General features: G+C 41.7%; 3 protein-coding genes across 13 annotated transcripts in view; 1 reads left to right on the top strand and 2 right to left on the bottom strand.

Annotated features, from left to right (window-relative positions):
* Positions 1-3,861, bottom strand: part of rab20 (RAB20, member RAS oncogene family) — a 25,078-nt gene extending 21,217 nt beyond the window's left edge. Inside the window, exons 1-2 of one of the 5 annotated variants that reach the window (XM_012957055.3) lie at positions 3,774-3,861; positions 994-1,166 (exon numbers count right to left, since the gene is read on the bottom strand). In XM_012957055.3, the coding sequence (XP_012812509.1) occupies positions 994-1,165 (172 nt within the window). In that variant the 5' untranslated portion in view covers position 1,166; positions 3,774-3,861. Of the gene's footprint in view, positions 1-993; positions 1,247-3,403; positions 3,645-3,773 lie in introns of those variants that run through there. The other 4 variants (XM_012957051.3, XM_012957054.2, XM_012957053.2 and 1 more) reach the window with 4 other exon arrangements.
* On the top strand, positions 3,791-20,445 carry naxd (NAD(P)HX dehydratase). 5 transcript variants are annotated; one of them, NM_001016310.4, is made up of 11 exons: positions 7,867-8,585; positions 9,767-10,129; positions 11,668-11,818; positions 12,940-12,985; positions 13,661-13,749; positions 13,901-14,009; positions 14,608-14,658; positions 14,749-14,853; positions 17,292-17,412; positions 17,854-17,974; positions 18,882-20,445. In NM_001016310.4, the coding sequence occupies exons 1-11, from the start codon at positions 7,967-7,969 to the stop codon at positions 19,030-19,032; spliced, it is 1,926 nt and encodes a 641-aa protein (NP_001016310.2). In that variant the 5' UTR covers positions 7,867-7,966; the 3' UTR covers positions 19,033-20,445. The 5 variants fall into 5 exon arrangements, with proteins under 5 accessions (NP_001234914.1, XP_012812402.1, XP_012812401.1 ...); NM_001247985.1 differs by lacking the exons at positions 7,867-8,585; positions 9,767-10,129 and adding an exon at positions 3,791-3,884; XM_012956948.3 differs by lacking the exons at positions 7,867-8,585; positions 9,767-10,129 and adding an exon at positions 3,798-3,884 and having other exon boundaries at positions 11,588-11,818; positions 18,882-19,258.
* Positions 20,373-20,503, bottom strand: part of cars2 (cysteinyl-tRNA synthetase 2, mitochondrial) — a 68,240-nt gene continuing 68,109 nt past the window's right edge. For all 3 annotated transcript variants that reach the window (XM_002933007.5, XM_012957888.3, XM_012957887.3), the window contains exon 15: positions 20,373-20,503. In XM_002933007.5, the coding sequence (XP_002933053.1) occupies positions 20,450-20,503 (54 nt within the window). In that variant the 3' untranslated portion in view covers positions 20,373-20,449.

Below are 20,503 nucleotides of genomic sequence, written 5' to 3'. Positions count from 1 at the left end.
CAGCTCTCTAGTTTAGAATGTAAGCATCTATCTGGTTTCTACATTTTAATTTACCATAGCAACCAGTCAAAGGCTTGTTTAAGAGACTAAAAGATAAATAAGAAAAGGCCTGACAAGAAAAAGTAGCAATAATAATAAAATTGTAGTCTTGCAGAGACTAAGAATAGGATGAAGTTAAAGGTGACCCACCCCTTTAAAGGGCCCGTTACCTTTAAACTGTTTCCCCCACCAGAGGTGAAGGGTAATAGAATGTACACAATGGTTGGAGGATACAATACCTTTTTGGTAAAAAAAAAATTCCCACCATCACTAGGCCGCCCACACCAGGTGCCTCCAACCGGTGCGGGCGGTATCCTAAAGCTTGTGGCTCTATTAGCCTGTACTTTGCGGAATCAGTTTGAGGGTGACAGGTGCCCTTTAAAGGGGTTGGTCACCTTTAACTTCGTCCTATTCTTAGCAACTTTTCAATTTTAATATATTTTTAACGATTTGCCTGTTTCTTCTGCTTCATTAAATTTAGAGATTTTTTTAGTTTAATTTTCTCTGAGTATCAAAAACAGCACTTAAATAAAAGTTTGAACAAGCTGGGTTTTTGCGCCAAAGTGGTCTGGTACCATATTACATATTAGCGGTAAGATGGTTACTTACTGAAGCAGAAACTTTCTGTGCAGGTACGAGCAACCCCTTGGGACAATCTTCTGTTTACTATTTGGCAGTGACCTTTACACCCTGTTTGATTTGCAGCTAAAGCCTGGTATGACATCTGACAAATGGACTGCAACTCATACAGGCTCAAAATGACTATGAGTTTACCAACCAAATATATATATATATATATATATATATATATATATATATATATATATATATATATATATAGCATAAATAGTCAAAAAATAAAAGCAACATGGCACTCTGGACTGTAACATATACAATAAAGAAACTAGTACAAAAATCACAATAATATAGCAGTGTCTCGTAGCATTAAGTTACCTGCAGTATCCCATATGGAGATGTTGTAGGGCCCCCACTGTTTCAGATAGAATGCTCCGCCGACTGTGCTTACAGTGTCTTGAAACCTCCTTTCCATATACCTGTGCAGGAGGGAGGTCTTTCCCACATTCATGTCCCCCAGCAGCACCAACTTCAGGTCTGGCTTCTTCATGCTGTGGGTGGACATAACACACTGAATGCCCAAAATAAGCACAGGCAAGACTGATCCAGCCTTGTTTTGTTCCTAGAATCACAACTCCTAAAGTCCTATTTCAGATCCTTGCAGCTTCAGTCCAAATTCACGAGACTTTTGGCAGAACATTATTGCCAAGGACCCTTTGCCACCCTGGGGCTGAGACAGGGTACTTAATTGATTTCCTTTTCTTAGCCACTCAGCGCTGATGCCTGCAACTTCTGCTCACTGCAGAGTTTGCAAAACTTAGTAAACTTAGCTCAATAGGGAATAGAAGGCTACAGGAAGCTTTCCTTTCAACCCCTCCCTTCCCTCAGCTCCTCCTTTCACATACACCTCCTTCTCTTGTCTCACCAGCTAGCGTGTGACTCACAATCCCACACAGAAAAAACAATCATTGTTCTGTCTGTCAGCACGGATAAAGGCTCAGATTTCATACAATTCTTTATTGTCCGTCTGTTTATCTTTCTAGTAGGTCATTTGTTTCCTTCGAATGAATTTTTAATTCATCATAAAAAATCTGCAATATATACACAGGATATACTAGTCAGCTCAAAGAATGTGTCAGGCCATTCCGCAAAGCGACATGACTTTTGCTTTACTTAAAACACATTTAGATTAAAGGGTATTCCTGTTATTGTAATGTATTGGGAATATCTGTTACCTTGATAAAATGTATGGGGAATGTATGTGCAATTGAATCACTTACAGTAAACATGATCAGGCATCTGCTTTCAGATACTAAAGTCTGATTGCTCCTGGGTTAGTATACTGGCACAGTTGAACAGTAGTAGTTACAACCACTGCTACCATCTTAAATAACATACATTTATGACAAATTGCAATACTGACCTATTCATTGTACAGCAGAGGGTCAGTTCCACACATCTGCTTTAAAAACATTTAGATCAGGGATTTAGAGCATTGGGCTTTCAGCTGTTGCACTGACATTCATTTGGTTACAAGTTATGCTAGGAATTATAGTTCTGCAACAGCTGATAAGGCCTTGCAGCAGACCCTTAAAAGAAATAGGGAATGTATGAATGTGTAAGGCAACATATAAATGCAGAAAGCATTATAAACAGCAAACAATGGTGCTGTACATTATAAATTATGGCTTCCCCCAATTGATACCTAATCGATATGGTGCATGGTAAGTTATGATTCAGTAAGCAGTTATGATTTAGGGCCCTATTTGGCCTTGGGTGGCCAAATAAAAGAAAGATTTGTTTGTTCACCAACTTTGCAAAACAGGAGCTGCCTTTTAAAATTACAAAAAAATAAAATAAGTGGTATTAGATGGGATTGAGCATCTACAAGTAAATGTGTGCATGTCAATAAAAAGTTATGGCAGTATTGGAGTATCACTGCATGTAATTGTTTATATAAGAATGAAGGAACAGTAGGTAAGAGCATGAAAAGAATGCATGTGATTTCAATAAAGTGAGTGACAATCAATAATAATATTTGCAAATGGACGTGAGTATGAGATTGAATACGATAATGGGTATAAGAATGAGATTGGGTAGGAGAATAAGTATTAGAAAATTAGTATAAGAATAGGTATGAAAGGGGGTTTATTACAGCAAGTGAATTTGTGTATATTGAATCTGAATATGTGCAATCACCAGTGTTAGAGAGTTCGTCACATGGAAGTTGCTGGTTTATTGAGTAAAAAAGGTCAAATATGTAATACAAAAATGTAGTGGAATGGATAACCATACACTCTAGATCACTGATCCCCAACCAGTGGCTCATGAGGAACATGTTCCTTCCACCCAGTGTTGGAATGGGGTGCCAGGGGTCCAACAGGGCTGCCGCTTGGGGGCCTCCCACCCCAGTCCGTGTGCCCATATTGCATCCCCCCTCCCACAGGGAGGAGCAGGCCGGAAAGAGCCACAGCTGGGGTCTCCCACCGGCCCAGTCTGACCCCACTTCCTTTCATGTTGCTCCCCAGAGCCTCAAAGTAGGTGCCCATTTTCAAATCTCTGAATGGGGGCAAGTTTTGGAACCAGAGAGATGCAGCTTTACTCCAAACAGAGCCTCCTGCAGGCTGGCAGTGCACATTGGGCTACCAAACAGTCCTTGTTTGGCGTCAACAATTTTAATTCAAGTTTGTGCGGCTCATGAAAACTTTTTTGTGGATCACTAGTAAATAACGTTGGGAATCTCTGCTCTAGATCTATCCAGTGTTGAATGAACCAGAGTTGGAATTACCAGTGTCCCCCTTTCCTAGCCTGTGCAGCACACGTTTCAATTGCCAGATCAGCGCAGACAGAACTAATACCATGACCTGGAAGTTTGGAACCACAGGCGCTGCATTACGTCACTACCTGGTCTCCCATCCTTACTTCCTGTAGCGTCTAACCTCTCGCCTCTACACGGCACAGCGTTCCATATACAAACCGCTACACGATCATGTGACTGGGACATGCGCCTTGTACCATGTTGTACACAGTAACAACTTAGCGGCTTGTACAACACCACAAGAAGACCTTTCTTATGGTGTCCGACCTAGATATCACCACATGGACCGCGTCAGCAAAATCCTTTAGTATATTAAAGCCCTGACATTTTGCAGACCTACCTCTGCGCATAGGAAATATGATTGGCTGCTGCTGCTGTCAGTCAATCGGTCTGTAACTGTGCCTCCTCCCGGAAGTAGCCCACATGATCGGTGCCCGGTGTTTGGCTGTAGGTAAGAGAGAACCCTAGCATGGCGGTGTGTAGTTCCATGGCCGCCTGGGCAGCGGCGGCTTCTGCGGGGGTTCTCGCTGCTATTCTGTTGTTCTGCCTTCAGGAAGCAGGTACCTTCCCCACTCGACCGCAGAACCAGCGTCCGTAGAAACCTTGGGCTTTAGTGTATAACAGGGCAGTGTATCTGTAAAATACCGGGAACGCTCAGTTAGCGTTGTATCAAAATCGCCGGTGCTCGTATCACGCGTACACATAAATCAGTTGCATAGTAAACAAGCGAATCTTGGTCATGATGTTATATACTGATAGAAATGAGCAAAAGTTGCTATTGCTCTAGTTACTTGCTTTATAATGAATCCAACAATATGGCTTTGTGTGACCCCAACCACCATTTTGAGTCAGGTCAGCTTGGTGGGTTTGTTGTGTCTCTTTTTGCCCAATGTATAAAACTATCTATGAAAACATTTCCCCTTTTAACTTTGTGTTTGTAAAGGGAAACACTAAGTTAAAGGGGCGGTTCACCTTTAAGTTAACTTTTAGTATGTTATATAGTTTGACCATTTTAAACAGCTTTTCAATTGGTCTTCATTTATTTTTTTTAATCGTTTTTAAAATATTTGCTTTCCTCATCTGCCTCTTTTTAGTTTTCTAATGGGGATTACTGACCCCAACAGCAAAAAAACTATTGCTATTTTATGCTTCAATTTAGTTATTGTTACTTTTTGTTACTTGTTTTCTGTTCAGCCCACTACTATTCATATTCTATGTTTAACCACTGTCTGGTTGCTAGGGTGATTAGGACTAATTCCAAACTGAAGAGTGCTGAATAAAAAGCTAAATAATTCAAAAACCTCAAGTAATAAAAGAAAATGTAGACCATTTGCAAGTTGTTTCAGAATAACACTCCCTACAACATTCTAAAAGGTAATTTAAAGATGAACAACCCCTTTAGACTGGCCATACATTGAAAGATGCCATACGAGTGGATCTTGCCCTGATATGCTCACTTTAAGGTGGGTGATTTTGGATTGATCACACTGATGGGATACAGGATGAGGAGAGCACATCGATAAACTGATGTGCTTCTTGCCCTGACAGGATTTTTAAACCTGCCCAATCAACATCTGGCAGATTTTTGCCAGATAAAGCTGGCCATACACGGGCAGATCTGCTCGCTTGGTGATGTCGCCAAGCGAGCGGATCTTCACCCGATATTCCCAGCTGCGGGTGGATGATATCGGGTAGCAAGTAGCTTAAAAAAAAAAAAAAATCCGATCGTTTGGCCCTGGGGCCAATACGAGCCGATGCGGTCCCCGATCTAACCTGGCCAGATATCAGGCCAGATATCGGTCGGCCAGGCCCCTCGTTTCTGCCCCTACACGGGCCGATAAGCTGCCGAGTCGGTCCAAGGGAGCGATATCGGCAGCTTCTATCGGCCCGTGTATGGGGGCCTTAACTGTCAGTTAGGTCTTTCTGAGGGCCCCATACACAGGCCTTTAGGGCTCTGGCAAACAGGGAGATTAGTCGCCTGTGACAAATCTCCCTGTTTGCGGGCGACTAATGGCATACGTGGCGCCACGATTTCCGCGCTTCCAATCCCATCGGCGATTTACATTTTCGCCATCCCACTGGCGAAAATGTAAATCGCCGATGGGATTGGAAGCGCGGAAATCGTGGCGCCACGTATGCCATTAGTCGCCCGCAAACAGGGAGATTTGTCATGGGCTAATTTCCCCGTGTTCCAGAGCCCTTAGGGTGAAGACACATGGAGCTACTTAGTAGCAGCTACTTGTCACGGCCACTAAACTCCAGAAAATAACCTGCCATAGATAATACTGAGAATTGCCCCTACTAAAACACATGTAGAGACAGTTATCAGTAAATGATCAGCATTGTCGCCCTTAGGGCAGTGGCATGCGTTCAAACTTCGGGAAATCGTACGGACACCATCCCACCAGCGATGCCATCCCACCAGCGATTTACATTCTTGCCGGCGGGATGGCATTGCGGGGAGATTAGTTGCCCGTGGCTACAAAGATTTGTGGCGGGTGACTAATCTCCCTGTGTGCCACTGCCGACTCAGACCGTCAGCAGCCCATGTATGTCCACCTTTATTTAAAACTAGAATTTAATTCTCATTTCCTTTCTCTCAAACAGTAACTATAAGAACACTGCTTACTGTATACAATACACTCCTTGCATATGATGATGTTTGTGTCAGTGTGTGCCTCCACATTTGTCTGGGCAATTCTCTGTAGATGTCAGCAGAACAGCACAAGCTATTTATATAAGTTATGTCTAATAGCTGCTTCTTCACCCACCAAATAGAAGTAATTCAAATGGGCTGTAATTATTGGTAAGTCTCTGGCATTTAAAATTGGAATAAAAGACAGGAACATCTCAGTGAGAAGCTATTCTACATGTGGTGCCGCTGGCTGGAGGGAGAAAGCAGCCTCCATCATGGGAAGCATGGCATTTTAAGCTTTTTTAATAGGACTATCATATTCATTTAGGTTCTGACCTCGAGCTTTCAAGAATTCAATACTAATACTTTTGAGGGAAGTGATTTTTTTGAATATTGACACCGCAAATGCTGTATTCTTCAGTTGTCTAAATGTGAAAATAGGAATTTAAAACAGTTAAGAGAGAACATTTAAGTAAATGGCAAAAGTACTTAGAAGAAATTTGAGTAAGTCAATTTATTAATTGGTTTGTCACAAAACAAAAACTGTTACAAACCCTTTAAGTAGAACACTGGGTGGTGTGTAGGTTGCTTATTTACACTGCATTTTTTTTTCTCTCTCTTACCTATAAGGGTGATGGCACATGGGTTGCTTTGATTTGTTCTACCTGTTGCAATTACCGCTCACACCAGTACAACAGTATTTTCAGAGGGGTTTCCCATAGGCGACAAAGCATCCCTTGTGCCGTCCCCTAAAGGCTGTAAAAACAGCGCAGCGTAAATGTGACTGCGCTATAAAAATAAAGGCTATGATATATAAATCCCTGGGAGGTGGAGTAGACCCTATTCACTTTACAAAATAAACTGTAATATATTTCTGAGAAACTTAGTTTTGTGACATGGTTGATTACTGTTGCATCATGTATTTATAGAGCACCAACCTACTCTTTACAAGTTTTTAGAGATAGATCATCATCTATGTAGCATTACAGTGTACTTATTTCTCTGGCCATTTATTAACTTCATTCATTTAGTCACCCTTTTAGGAAAAGTAATTTTATGAGTAGGTGCCAGTTTGAAAGGCAGCCCCCAGTAACCATAGTCTTTAAACCTTTTATGCCAGGCTGGTGTGTCATTTCATAAATAACTAACCAGCCCAGGATACTTTGCAGCATTGGAGTCTCTCCAGGTGTCTTTTGTGTGGCTTGAGTTGGTCACATGTCCATGGTATAAATACTTCTAAATACTTTGTACTTCTGTTTGTCAATGCCCTTCAGCCATATATGAATGCTGTCATTACTGGGATGAATAATGTCTCTTTAGATTGTAAGCTCTAAGGGGTAGGGACCGACCCCTCCATCTTCGTCTCTATTTAATGTGTGCATATTGTTACTGTATTGTTTGTGCAGCACTGGTACTAATAAAAACTATATACATAATATTGTCTTGTCTGTGTTTATGAAAAGCAGGCCTGGGGCAAACTGTTTAGTTAGAATTCGTGTAGAAGGCGTCTCTCTGTGGGGAGAGCTGTAGTTGAAGAGGTGCTGCAGGTTGGCTGGGTAAGGGTGAGCGGGTAGCTAGGGCTGGCAGTAGGGCAGGGGGAGTTGCCCCACACGGTGTGTGTGTAGCTAGGGCTGGCGGTGTGTGTGTGTGAGTGACGGGGAAGCGTTATTGGCTGGAGCCGCAGAGCTGTGAGCATGGAGAGTGCGGCCCGTGACGTAGCACAGTGCCCCGGATCCCCTTGGCTGGCGGTAGTGCAGCCATGCATGAGTCCGGGGGATGCTACCAATTAGCTGCTGAGTACAGGAGCTGCGAGCAGGGGCCCGGCAGCGGTGGGAGTGGGACGGGATGTCAGTGAGTGAGAGAGAATTCCAGGCCCCGATCTGAGCGAGCGTAGCGGCATGTCCGTGTGTATGCGCAGGCTGATAACCAGCACTCGGGGCTTCCTATGGTCCGATGTAGAGACCCGTGCCTTGTTGGACATATGGGGGGAGGCTGACGTGCAGTCGGCGCTCGACGGAAATTTCCGGAACAGCCATGTGTACCGGGACGTGGCGGGGCGCCTAGGGGAGCTGGGCTTTGAGCGCACCCCGGAGCAATGCCGGATTCGGATCAAGGGCCTGAAGCGCCAGTACTACCAGGCCCGGGAGGGGCTCAGGAAGAATGGGCAGGCGCGAAAGATCTGCCGCTACTATGATGAGATGGATCGGATCCTCCGCGCCCGGCCTGCCCCTGCCTCAAGCGGAGATCCGGCCGCTTCCTGTGGGGCTCTGCCCGATCTGCATGGGGTTCATCTACTCCAACCAGATCCAACCTGCGCAGAGGACTGTTCCAGGGAGCTAAGGGAGGAGGACTTCGAGGAGATTGAGGAGGAGGAGGAACAGGCCGGCTCGGGGGGGCCCGAGTCTCCCCAGGACAACTTCACTGAGGATTCAGGAGAGGGCTCTTCCTGTTACACAGAGCACCCAATCAAAGTGGAACATGGCTCCGGCTTCGCTATCCCACTGCCCCCCAACGACGGTAAGGCTCACACATTCCCTATAGCTTTACTGAACTACAACCCCTACAACTACCTGACAGCGTTTGGAGAATGCTTTCATAGTGGGGGTTGTAGTTGCCTCATCATGAAGGTCTCTGGCATTCCTTCTTATTTCTTTGTGGCACTTTGCAACATAATTGTTTTCTAAGGGTGAAAACACACGGAGCTACTAAAATAGACAATGCTGGACATTTACTGATATACTGGTATTTTCTGGAGTTTAGTAGCCATGAAAAAGTAGCTGCTACTAGTTGCTCAGTGTGTCTTCACCCTAAGGGCAGTGACACATGGGGAGATTAGTTGCTGCCAATGCCATCCCATCGGCTAGAACAGGGGTAGGGAACCTATGGCTCAGGAGCCAGATGTGGCTCTTTTGATGGCTGCTTCTGGCTCCCTGCCAAATCTTTAATTAAAAAAAAACAAAAAAAAATACATAGGGGGCATGGCCTGCGCACGGTGGATAGAAGACGTCTTCTATCCGCCGAGCGCAGGCCACGCCCTCCTCCGCATCGCATCCGGCATCCTTGGCACCCACCCTACCTTGCCCCTGTGCTCGGCGGATAGAAGACTTGGTCTAAGCCTTAGAACACGTCTTCTATCCGCCGAGCGCAGGCCTACTCCGCATCGCATCCGCATCCGGCATCCTTGGGACCCACCCTAGCTTGCCCGCAGCATCCATGGCCAAACATATTGTATGGCTCTCACGGAATTACATTTTAAAATATGTGGTGTTTATGGCTCTCTCAGCCAAAAAGGTTTCCGACCCCTGGGCTAGAATGTAAATCACCGGTGGGATGGCATACGTGGAGCAGTGATTTGCCAAAGGCGGCCGAAGCTTCGGCAACTTCTACAAATCGCATCCCCACGTATGCCATCCCACCGGTGATTTACATTCTAGCCGATGGGATGGCATTGCGGCGTGACTATTCTCCCCATGTACCCCTGCCATAATAGTTTTTCAAATGTGTGTGCTTAGAGAAATGGGATTGAGTTAATTGCTATATTTTGTCTTGTGTGTGTGTCAAACAGTTGGTCCCCTCAGAATGTGACTTAAAGGATACCACGCTGCAGCTATTTTTTTTTTTTTTTGATTCTGGGTTTTTAGCAAAGCATAATTATTTAGCTTTACTGCAAATAGTATTTTATTTGCTTTTAACTTTAGGCTATAAAAACCTGCATACCAGGACAAACCAACCTCAAGTACCCCATCTGAGCAAGTCCAAGAAGCATCACTATACCATCACACTGGACAAGATGATGGAGCGCTTCCTGCAGCAAAGTGTGGATGCCGAGGAGAAGTTTTACAAGTATGAAGAGCAGCGGTTGCAGATAGAGGATAAGCGTAGGGAAGCAGAGCACACACGTGAGATGCAAATGCTGCAGATGTTAGGACAAATGCTCAATGGCTTATCTTCCGCTTCCCAGATGACTGCACCAAGCCGTTCCAGCCCCTCACACAAAGCAAACCTCAGAAACTATCCTGATTCACTGCATTTAAATCATTCTACTTTCTCTCCTCCTATAGGTAAAACTTATACTACTATATGTGGCACTGAAGGGGGTACCTGGTACTGCGTGTTAGAACTGTAGATTTGAGGTTTTTTAGGTTCTGTTTTCCTCTATGGAAAAATGCTTTGCTAGGCAACACGAAGTGCTGAAAAGTGTTTGTTATTGTAGAGGATGTCTAGCAAATGAGTTCCTTACATTGTTGTACAAAAAAAGTGCTGTATAACATTGCACGCAGCAGTTGAAATGGCGGGTGGCTGTCAGCGAGTCATGCGCATAATGAGAAAGCTGGGGCATTTGCACATTATGTGATAGGTATATTAGGGTTTCTGTGTTGTGTGAGTGTCTTTAACAATTTTTTATTCAGAAGCCAGAGTTCCCCTTCTGTGATAAATATCCTTCAGTGGGCAATGTCAGGATAGTTAGATCAAACTATCGAATTACAACGATGGGCATTTGAGCTGCCGGACCGAGGACCGCATCAATGAACTCACGTGGTCCCAATTCTGGGAAATTCAAACCTGCCCGATTTCCAGCCCGATTTCCAGCCAGATGGCGGGACAGTTTCTGGCTTGACATGGGAGATGGCAGATATGCTATTGTATTGGTGTAAAGATCTCAAATCGGTATCTCAAATGTGCCTTTATGGACTCATTACAGAAGTATATTGAAGGGTACATATTGAAGGGTGCTTCACTCTGGGACGGCAGTCCCTAAAAAATGTTTTTGCAGTTTGTGTCCAGATGAAGGTTATCAGGTAACTGCATAATTCTGCATGCAGGGCCCGAGATACAAACAGCAATTACATGCAGTGGCTTTATGTTTTTTGAACCAAAAATAGTTGTTGATTTCCTTGTAGATAAGAAGACACATCTACGTAGTTTAGCTCCATTTTATCACTTTATAACAATGTTTAGGGTGAGCATAACTTTCCCTTTTATTGGTTTATACATGAGCAGTTAGGTCTGTTTATATTATATAGTATACTCCTTTTGTACAGCATGAGTTCAGTGAACATTGCTTCTGCTAAATGTATTGCCTTTTGTTTTAATAATAAAAAAATCAATTTGTTATTTCTTGAGCTACAGGGCATACAGTTGGAGCTCTGTGTTATGTTCTTGAGAGGTTGATAATTAGATTACCAGTACACCAGTATTCTCCCTACATAATGGACTCCTGTAAACAAAACAGGCAGATGGGAGGGAGTTAATATTAGTGAATAATCAAATCATCTACCTTGTAGCTTTAGTTCTCCCGTTTGCCCTGTTTTACTTAACAAATAACACAAACCATAGATTTTTCATGATTAAAACAATAAGCAAAAAAAAGGTTTAGTACAAGCTGTATTTATTGAACTTACCTTGAGTATGGGAGTATATCGCCCATTTAATATGTTAAGGGGTGTGTGCAGAGGATCCCATTTTTATTTTTTTTTTTCTGTGTGTGTGTATAATTTAATTGTGTTTTGTACTTTTAGTTTTGTCACTCTCCGAAATGATTAGGGGTAAAAGGCTACAGTGGATTGATGAAGCAGATATATGTGAATTTCTTCTTAAGTTCTAGAGAGGCCCTTCTCTCTACGTCCCACACGCCCTGCAAAGGACATGGAGAATATATTCCAGCTGGTACGGAATGTCATCCCTCCAATGACCTCCAAAAAACACAAAGGACAGGATGGCAAGATAGGCATCATTGGGGGCTGCAAAGAGTAAGTTGTGTTTCTGTTGTGGTTGTGTTCGGGCAAGGTTCGCTTTATATTTCTGTATGGTAGTCTTATAAAAACTGTATAGAGCTGCACAGAATTCTGCTTTGTACTGAGGAGCACCTGGGATTATGAAATTATGCTCCTGTTAGTATAAAACTGGACTGACCCAGAGTACTTCTGCAGGGAACCCTGAAACGATCCTCTCCTGCTTCTTTATTCTCGGGCCTTGGGCCCAAAAGCCATCCTTTTGCTTAAAGTTCGTATTTATCACTCTGCTGCGCATGCTCGCCCGGCACAAAGGAAGAAGTGGAAGAAGATTGCTCTGTGGCACTCACACAGAAATACCCTGGGCCACTGCAGTTTTTGGCTAACCAGAGCACCTACCTGGGGTATTTGGTAAGTGATTATTATCACTGGGGGGTGCCTAACATTTGTCGCCACCCCCCAGTCATTATAACTTTCCTTCTCCTTTAAGACAGCATGCTAAATTCCAGTATGAGATCTGTAAGCATCAAATCTGTAATTGATAAAATTCTAATCATTGTTACCTGTACCAGTACTGTACTCGGATAGGCACAGGTGAATCTCATTGATCAGATCAAGCACCCATTTATGGCAGTGTACTCTGTTTTGTTTTCCTCCTTTTTTTGTTGTTGACCTTTCCTAAAAAAATGAAGCCGACACATGACCAGATGTCATTTTACCTTAAGCACTAGAGAACAGATATTGCCAAAGGAATGGTAGTTACAGACCTCTGCATGCTGAACACTTTTTTCTACACTAAACAAGGCATGACTTAGAAGTCCTTGATGCAAAATTAATATCTTTAAAGGGAGGTTTCTCAAGGAGTTATCATTTATGGATTTTGGTGCACTAGCAATTTTTAATGCTGAAATGATTAGGTCCAGTAGTCAAATGTTAATATATATTGATGTGAATTTGTGGGTAACAGTTACTAGCAAGAGCTACTCATAGCAGTCCTTACATTTTAACATGACCACATTTCCCATGTAGTTTGACTTTATCTTTTACCTTCTGAATGTGAGAAACATATTAGGATTGTATAGGTACATATGTATTAGATTACAGCACTATGGCTTTATTAGTTTGTGCTTACTTTACAGGTATACTGGAGCTCCATATTTTGCAGCCATTACAGCCCTTAAAGTGGTGAGTGTTTTCAGTGTAGTGCTAGCATGTAAAGTATCTACACTGTGTTGAGGAAACAGATTTACTATTTTTATGCTTCCGTGTGATCATGTTGTCACTCCTAGGATTATAAGAAATTGTACAACAGTACAGTTATTCTAATCACAGTATCCTCCTCACTTACACACACACTGTCACCCCAAGGAATGACTTGGCAAGGCCAATGATGGCTCCAGCTGGCTATGCACATCCAGGTCTCTGCACTGGAGTATTTCTTTTGGCAAATTCTTCCTTCTCCTCATGTTTAGCATTATTGTGTGCTTTGATTCCCTGGTACATCATAGTTGTTGAGCTTCTTCACAAGCAAAATAAGATTAAATATTACTTAAAAGAATCATGGACACTGCCTTTTATACGTTTAGAATTAGGTTTCTGTGCATAAGGGCTGAACACCCACTATGATTGCTTTTTTTTTACTACTTCATTGACTGAAACTTGCTCCTTGTGTTCAGTTATAAATCAGTTTGCATTCCAGTCACTGCAGTCTTACGCAGGGCAGTAGGAGGCAAAATGACATTAGCTTTATTTGCCAGACAGTGGGAAAGAAAAGTTATAACAGGGGATGTTTGAAATGTGAGAGTCTTTGGTTTCTCACTTTTGTCCTTGTATCTAATGACTATTTTTTATGTACCCAAGGGTGCAGATTTGTCCCAGGTATTTTGTACCAAAGATGCAGCAACTGTGATAAAGTCATACAGTCCGGAGCTGATCGTTCACCCAGTTCTGTAAGTTGATAGTTTATTGTATTCATCTTTTTATTAGCTGATGTTATTAATGTTATGTCTGTTCAGTGTGGATGGATAGTTATTACTATATCTTTAAACAACAACAGAGTAACTGCAATAATTTCCGCATTTTTCAATCATTTGTTTTCAGTGACCATCCCAATGCAGTATCCGAGGTAGACAAATGGCTTCCACGGCTGCATACATTAGTCATAGGACCAGGAATGGGTCGAGAAGATGCTATACTGGATAACGCTAAGGTATTATTTTTTTTTTTTTAACAAAAACAACCACGATTGATGTTTATGTAGAACAGTGATCCCCAACAAGTGGCTCACGAGCAACATTCCCTTGGATGTTGCTTCCAGTGGCCTCAAAAGAAGGTAATAATTTTTGAATTCTTGGCTTAGAGGGAAGTTGTGGAGGCATAAAAACCAGGTTTACTGACAAACAGAACCTCCTGCAGGCTGCCAGTCCACATTGGGGCAATCAAATAGCCAATCACAGCCCATATTTGGCACCCCTTGGAAACTTTTTTAATCTTGTGTTGCTCCCCGACTTACATTTGAGTTACATTTGAATGTGGCTCACGGGTAAAAAAGGTTGGGGATCCCTGATGTAGAATATAGTTCCCATATTTTTACATTTTAAATCTGCTTAAAGTTTTCTTATTATCTGATACTGAAACTGTTGTATAGACATAAAACAAAGGAAAATCTGTAATTAGGTCAAGTAAAAAAAAAAAATCTTAGTTCTGTTTCTAAGTTCTGTTTCCTGTGCATTTAATTTGAATATTACAATGTTATCTGAAATATTTTAACTTGTCTGCTTCTGTGTCAATGTGCAATTTGTTTGTAGGGGATTATTGAGAAAGCTAAATCCAAAGGGCTTCCTATTGTGATTGATGCAGTAAGTATTCTTTTCAGTGTGTGATGATGATGATATGACTAGTCCAGATGTCTCTGTAACAAAATGAACCAATGTATCCTGCTGTTTTAGGATGGACTTTGGCTCATTGCTCAGCAACCATCAATTATTCAGGGATACCAGCGAGCTGTTCTCACCCCAAATTTTATGGAGTTCAGTAGGCTATACGAAGCTATGGTGAGCATTGTTTATTTTTGCAGTCTTTACATCAGTAATTGCCTTATTGCAGTCTGAAAACAACAAGTGAACTTCAGGCTGTGAGCCACTAGTTTAGGTTTGGCATTGTGGCTAATTACAGAGAGACTGCTGTAGATGCACTACAGGTCCTTTGTGTTTTGTCGGGATACAATGTTATAGTTCCATCAAAATAATTGTTCCAGTTATGTGCAGATCTTTTTCATTTTAAACTGCTGTTCTTGCATTTTGCTGTAATTTTGACTGATTAACTTGCAAGCAAATTTAAGCACAAAAGTGCATTTGACCATTCATGTAGTGTCTTTAACAGATACAGTGGGGCTAAAGTACTAAAACATGAGCTAAATGGCACCAGTGCAGTTACCAGATCTTTGCTTTTAATTTGAAACTAGTATTAGACCTGATGAACTTCTGTTGCATTGCTGTGGGTAACTGCACTTGTGCCATGTAGTGTATATGTAAGTAAATGAGCACTAGTGTATTTCCATGGGTACAAAGAACTGATAAAGAAATGTAATCCAGTATTCAGAAACTTGTAGTGAACCGATTCTTGTGTCATGCTCTTTTAAAAGAGACATAATGGATAAATGGAAAAAAAACCCTAATTTTGTACCCAATTATGAATAATATATGGTGCTGGTTTTACTTTGGTCTAAAATTGAATACAAGTGGGATAGAAAGACACAAAAATCCTGGCACACCACTTAATAAATATAAAATAAATCTTTATTAAATTTAATTAGAATCCACAAGTTAAAAAACAGAAAAAGAGTTGGAAAATAAAGTTAAAAGTAACAACGGGCAATCTTAGTACCTCTGCATTTACATACGGTCAAAAGCCGACCATTTAAGTGTTCTATTAGCAGCTGGTATATATGAATGTGGTAACTAGGTTAGCAAAATGTTGCCGATTCCTGGAGGTATAAAAACTGCCTGCAGGGATGTCACGGTGGTTCTAAGTATATCAATCAGGCTCGTGTCCTGTGTAGATAGCCATACAGTAATGTTACAATCTCATTCGCAACAATTGTTGCTAACAATGTGAACAGCTCTCCCGAGCTGCCTCTAATATGGTTTGAACATTAAATAGTGTTGCAACTTTATTCGCAACACTTGTTGCTAGTGCTGTAATATGTTTGGCAGCTTTTCCTAGCTGCTTCTGATGCAGTTTAAACACTGGGAAATTGTTTTCACATCTGAGGTAAGTATATTCTGAAAAATCCTACCATAAGGAATAGCTCAAATTATTTCTACTTGCTGTATAAGAGGTTAAAAATTACCTCAATTTACTTAAGAGCAAAGTAATATATTATTAGGGTTCAAATTATCCAGATTATAAACTGATGGTGCAAGTAGATCTTATGTCCTGAAAGGTAAGTGTACTGCACATATGGGGTGGTTGTGGGTACTTATATCCAAACGGGAATTGCTGGAAACCTTACATTTCGTTTGTGTCTTTCTATCCCACTTGTAACCGCATTATACACATACTGTGCACCCACTATTCTTGTGCGAGGTTACCTTTACTACGATAAAATTGAATACAGTCTGTAAAAATGCTCCCTTTATTGGAGCTCCATATAGATCCTATCAGTTCTCTGTCTTTGTTTCAAATGAAGGGTAGGCGTGTCCTGATGGTCCCTGCCAGAAGCACAGCAGGAGGGGGATAGCCAATCCTATGGCTTATGTTCCCTATCAGGTCAGCCTAGCTGCTGATTGGTTCCTATCCTACAGTGCAGTGTACTGAGTGCTGCTGGCCCCCCTGCACATCCAAAGAATTCAGCCAGCAGGAAGTGGAACAGGTGGGCGGGACTAGTAGGGTTTTAGTGGAATTTCTCAATAAATCAGTCTGAAACACAACTTTTTTTAAGCACAATCTTTCTATATTTAGGAGTATAATTCACTAGTACTTTAGCACTAGCACTTTATTTTTATTTATGCCTCCTTTAAACAAATTGTTATGTAGTTTAGTCACTTGTGTAGAACTTTGTAATCAGAGCTGTTTCAGTCTGCATTTGCTGTTTGATGTGTGTTTAGGTCTGAACCCTCTGGGGTTGGACCCTCAGGGTGCCAGCAGTAATCATGGGGCCCCATACTAAGCAGGACTCTAACTACCAGGCACTTGGGCCTCCTGGGTGGTGAACCCTCTTTGTTTTAGGCCTACATGGCAGAATAAAAACCGTTAAAATGCACTGCATGGCAATCACAATGCCCATGGATCGAAAGCCTTAATGTGGCTTTAGTTCATGTATATCAGTCAGGACCTGCTGATGTAAAGATGATTAGTTTTATCTGTATGTGTGTGACCAGCTTAGACTTGTATCCCATGTTTACCATGCACAGAGCTTGTTGCAATAAAATGAACCATTCATTTGGTATACTAGTTAGCAGGATATTTTTTTCTGTACCTAATTTCCTAGCTTTCAGAACCTGTGGAAACCAGTGACCAACATGGAAGTGTTTTAAGACTCAGCCAAGCAATGGGGAATATAACTATTATTCAGAAAGGAGAACGTGACCTTATTTCAGATGGAGACAAAGGTGTGTGCTCATCATTCAGTAAATGTTTATTTTTAAATAAAAAATTGCTGGAAATGGACAGAGCAGGGCAGACTTCTTCTGTGCATTTAGTAAAGGCTGCACCCCAATGGCCAGATTGATACAGTAAGCAGGGCACTTGTCTCCAGACCTATCATGCTAGATCCTGTGTGCTAATCTTACCAAGAAATATGTGGCCCATATGCATAGAAGATATTACTGTTGCGGCAAGGCAACAGGATTTATTAAATATTTTCAAAATGGTTAACTTACTTTATATTTACAAATGACCTCATTTGTAATATACTAAAAATGTTTTTCATGATTGCCCCCCCTATAAGCCTTGTTTGTTCTGCTCTTCTCTCATTCTGCCTCCAAAACATGTACTGCTTTTCCTTTATATAATTTCTTGCCTCCAAATACCCTCTTCTCTTTTCATTTTAGTATTAGTGTGCAGTCATGAGGGCAGCAGCCGCCGCTGTGGAGGACAGGGAGATCTATTGGCTGGCTCATTAGGAGTACTGGTACACTGGGCACTTCTGGCAGGACCAGAGAAGATCAATGCGTAAGTGAATGGCTTGAACATAGGGCCAGCTTATGTGAAACTATTGGTTCAAAGGCACAAAACTAAGGCTCATTAGATTTTCTCTGACTCTCATAGGTGTAAAATTCACGCAAGGCAAAAGTTTGCATTGTTTGCTCACTGGCTGCATATGAACTGAGCTTTGCTAAGGTTTGAATTTGTAGCCCTTTTTCAGTACACCTTACAGGAGATAGGCAGAAATATCTTATAAAGCACAGCAAGTGGCACAGATCTGGCAAGGTCACAGCAATACAGTTTTGGCCTGCTAAATTCAAGTCATCTAATTGGCACTGATGTAGCAAATGTCATAGGCAGGGTGATGGCACAGATAACAAAAAAAGCATAAGACCCTGCTCTAAAATGTTACTGTTTCTCTACAGACAGTAGTAAAGTCAGCTGTTTACTAGAACCGGTGCCCAACAACTGTAGCAACTGGTTGCAGCATCTACATAAGTCTGCAATGCTGACTGAGTTTGCTTAACGCACTAGATTTTGATCCAAAGTAACTGGCTGGATTGGATTTTACTGCATCCACTGAATATACAGCAATCACGTGTGCTCTGAAATACACGCATTACCTGCAATACAGATACAATTATACAAGCACTATCTGTGCTTTCCAGCTAGGCTGATGTAAATCCAGTTCTTCCTAAGAAATACAAATTAAAGTGAAAGGGGAACAAACTATTGTTTGGGGGGGGGGGGGGGGCGGGTGGATACAGAGAAGCTTTTGTCTGCAAAAGCCTCCTTGACCCTTGCCAGTGCCTATTTCCTTGGTTCTTGCAAGGGATGGCTTCTGCTTATCCTTTGCTGTAAAAAATGAAACAGGGTTGATTACCTGACAAATTCACTACACTTTTTTTTAACCCTTTTTAATTCCTTCCTTTAGTCAAAATCCTTTTCTGGTGGCAGCCTTTGGAGCCTGCTCACTCACACGACAATGCAACCACCAAGCTTTTCAAAAATATGGACGTTCAATGACCACAAGTGACATGATTTCAGAAGTTGGGACTGCTTTTAACAAACTCTTTGAAACCTGATACTACTGAAGCAGCTTCTTGGGAACGACTTGTGGTGCTGACAACTCGCTAGGATGCACATAAAGCACCTTCCCAGGTGCTGTAGCAGCATGGCCAACATGCTTTTGGAGTTGTTTTTTTTTTTCCTTTTTAGAGAAGAAATCATAATATTGTAGATATACTTTTTAAAAAAATGTATAGAAAAGAAAACTGCAAAATGCAATAAAAATGAAGTGTCTGGATTTAATACAGGTATTTTGTGTAGGATAAAACAGGGTTCATCTAGCAAAGCACTTGCTTTCTTTTAAGGCTTCTACCAAGGTGGCCAAGTCAGGGATGCTCTGACTGTTTACTGTATGATTTGGCTCTCTAGTCTGTAGTTATTTCAGAATTTTCCTCTATTCTACCGCTACATGATAAACAGTTCAGTGATTAAATGTTGCTGATTTTTAGCCTCAGAGTTACCACGCAACTAATGTAATAACAGAGTACTAATACTGAAATACACGAGATTCCAGCATCTGGAAACGGAGGTCATAAGGCAATGTCTGTTTGCTCTCAGCATGCCCCTGAAATCTCATGGTCAATTAGCATAGATTTGTGGTGAACACTTAGGGGCATATTTATTATGCTGTGTAAAAAACGGCGAGAAAATTCGCCACACATCGCCAGGCTTTGCTGTGTAAAATTGGCGTAATTTTTTTACTCGTTTTTCTTCCACCAGAACTTATGGAAAATAACGGCGTAATATCCGGTGTTCAGACGCAGATCTTTTCCATTTATTTTACACAGCTTTTTACTCCGTTTTTTCAGCGAATTAGTTTTACACAGCATAATAAATACGCCCCATAGATTCTTTTGTCTGCAACCCTGTTATGAGTTAAGCAGCCCTAACCACAGATTGGGTCATCCACTGCTCTCAGGGCTATGGCACACATTGATGTAACTAGAGAAAAGGGTGTGAGGGGAGACCCCCAAAGTTACACAACTGATCTAACACAAGGTGCTGTGATCTCTGTGGTTGATATGTCCTTAGTTAGCTGTAAGTGCTTCTCATGGATAACAGTGGTAGTGACAGGCAGGTATAATAGCCAAAGTTTCCAATACCTTTCTGAAAGACCTAGGTGATGCACCCTGAGAACCCCTCAATGGCCAAACCACCACTATAGATCTAAAATCGCACAAGTTTGTAACACCTGATTCATCTTTTCTTGCCATTGAAAGCAAGGCCTTTATCTAAAGCAAGTTTAAAAGGCACGCGGGTTGTGCTTTCATCTGTTAGTAATTCAGACAACTGATTTTGCTTATAAACATGCTATTAATATCCACTGTTTGAAGTAAACATGCAGCAGACATTAACATTTCCTTAACTTATTTTAATAAATATATACACTTAATATTTTTACATCTATAAAATAAATGTACATGAATGAATAAACTAGGTTTCTTCTTTGCGGTCAAGTAGTTCCCATGTTGATGTATTTCCACGATC

Source organism: Xenopus tropicalis, chromosome 2 (assembly GCF_000004195.4).
Source record: "Xenopus tropicalis strain Nigerian chromosome 2, UCB_Xtro_10.0, whole genome shotgun sequence".
In the NCBI taxonomy this organism is placed as follows: domain Eukaryota; kingdom Metazoa; phylum Chordata; class Amphibia; order Anura; family Pipidae; genus Xenopus; species Xenopus tropicalis.
The sequence above is the reverse complement of the archived record's forward strand: the minus strand, read 5'-3'. Positions and strand labels throughout refer to the sequence as shown.

Bases quoted from the DNA above. Each gene is read 5' to 3' on its own strand.
- naxd (NM_001016310.4), top strand. From the start codon at position 7,967: ATGTCCGTGTGTATGCGCAGGCTGATAACCAGCACTCGGGGCTTCCTA. The intron at 11,819-12,939 runs GTAAGTTGTGTT...CTTACTTTACAG, and splicing joins ATCATTGGGGGCTGCAAAGA to GTATACTGGAGCTCCATATT. The intron at 14,010-14,607 runs GTATTATTTTTT...ATTTGTTTGTAG, and splicing joins CTATACTGGATAACGCTAAG to GGGATTATTGAGAAAGCTAA.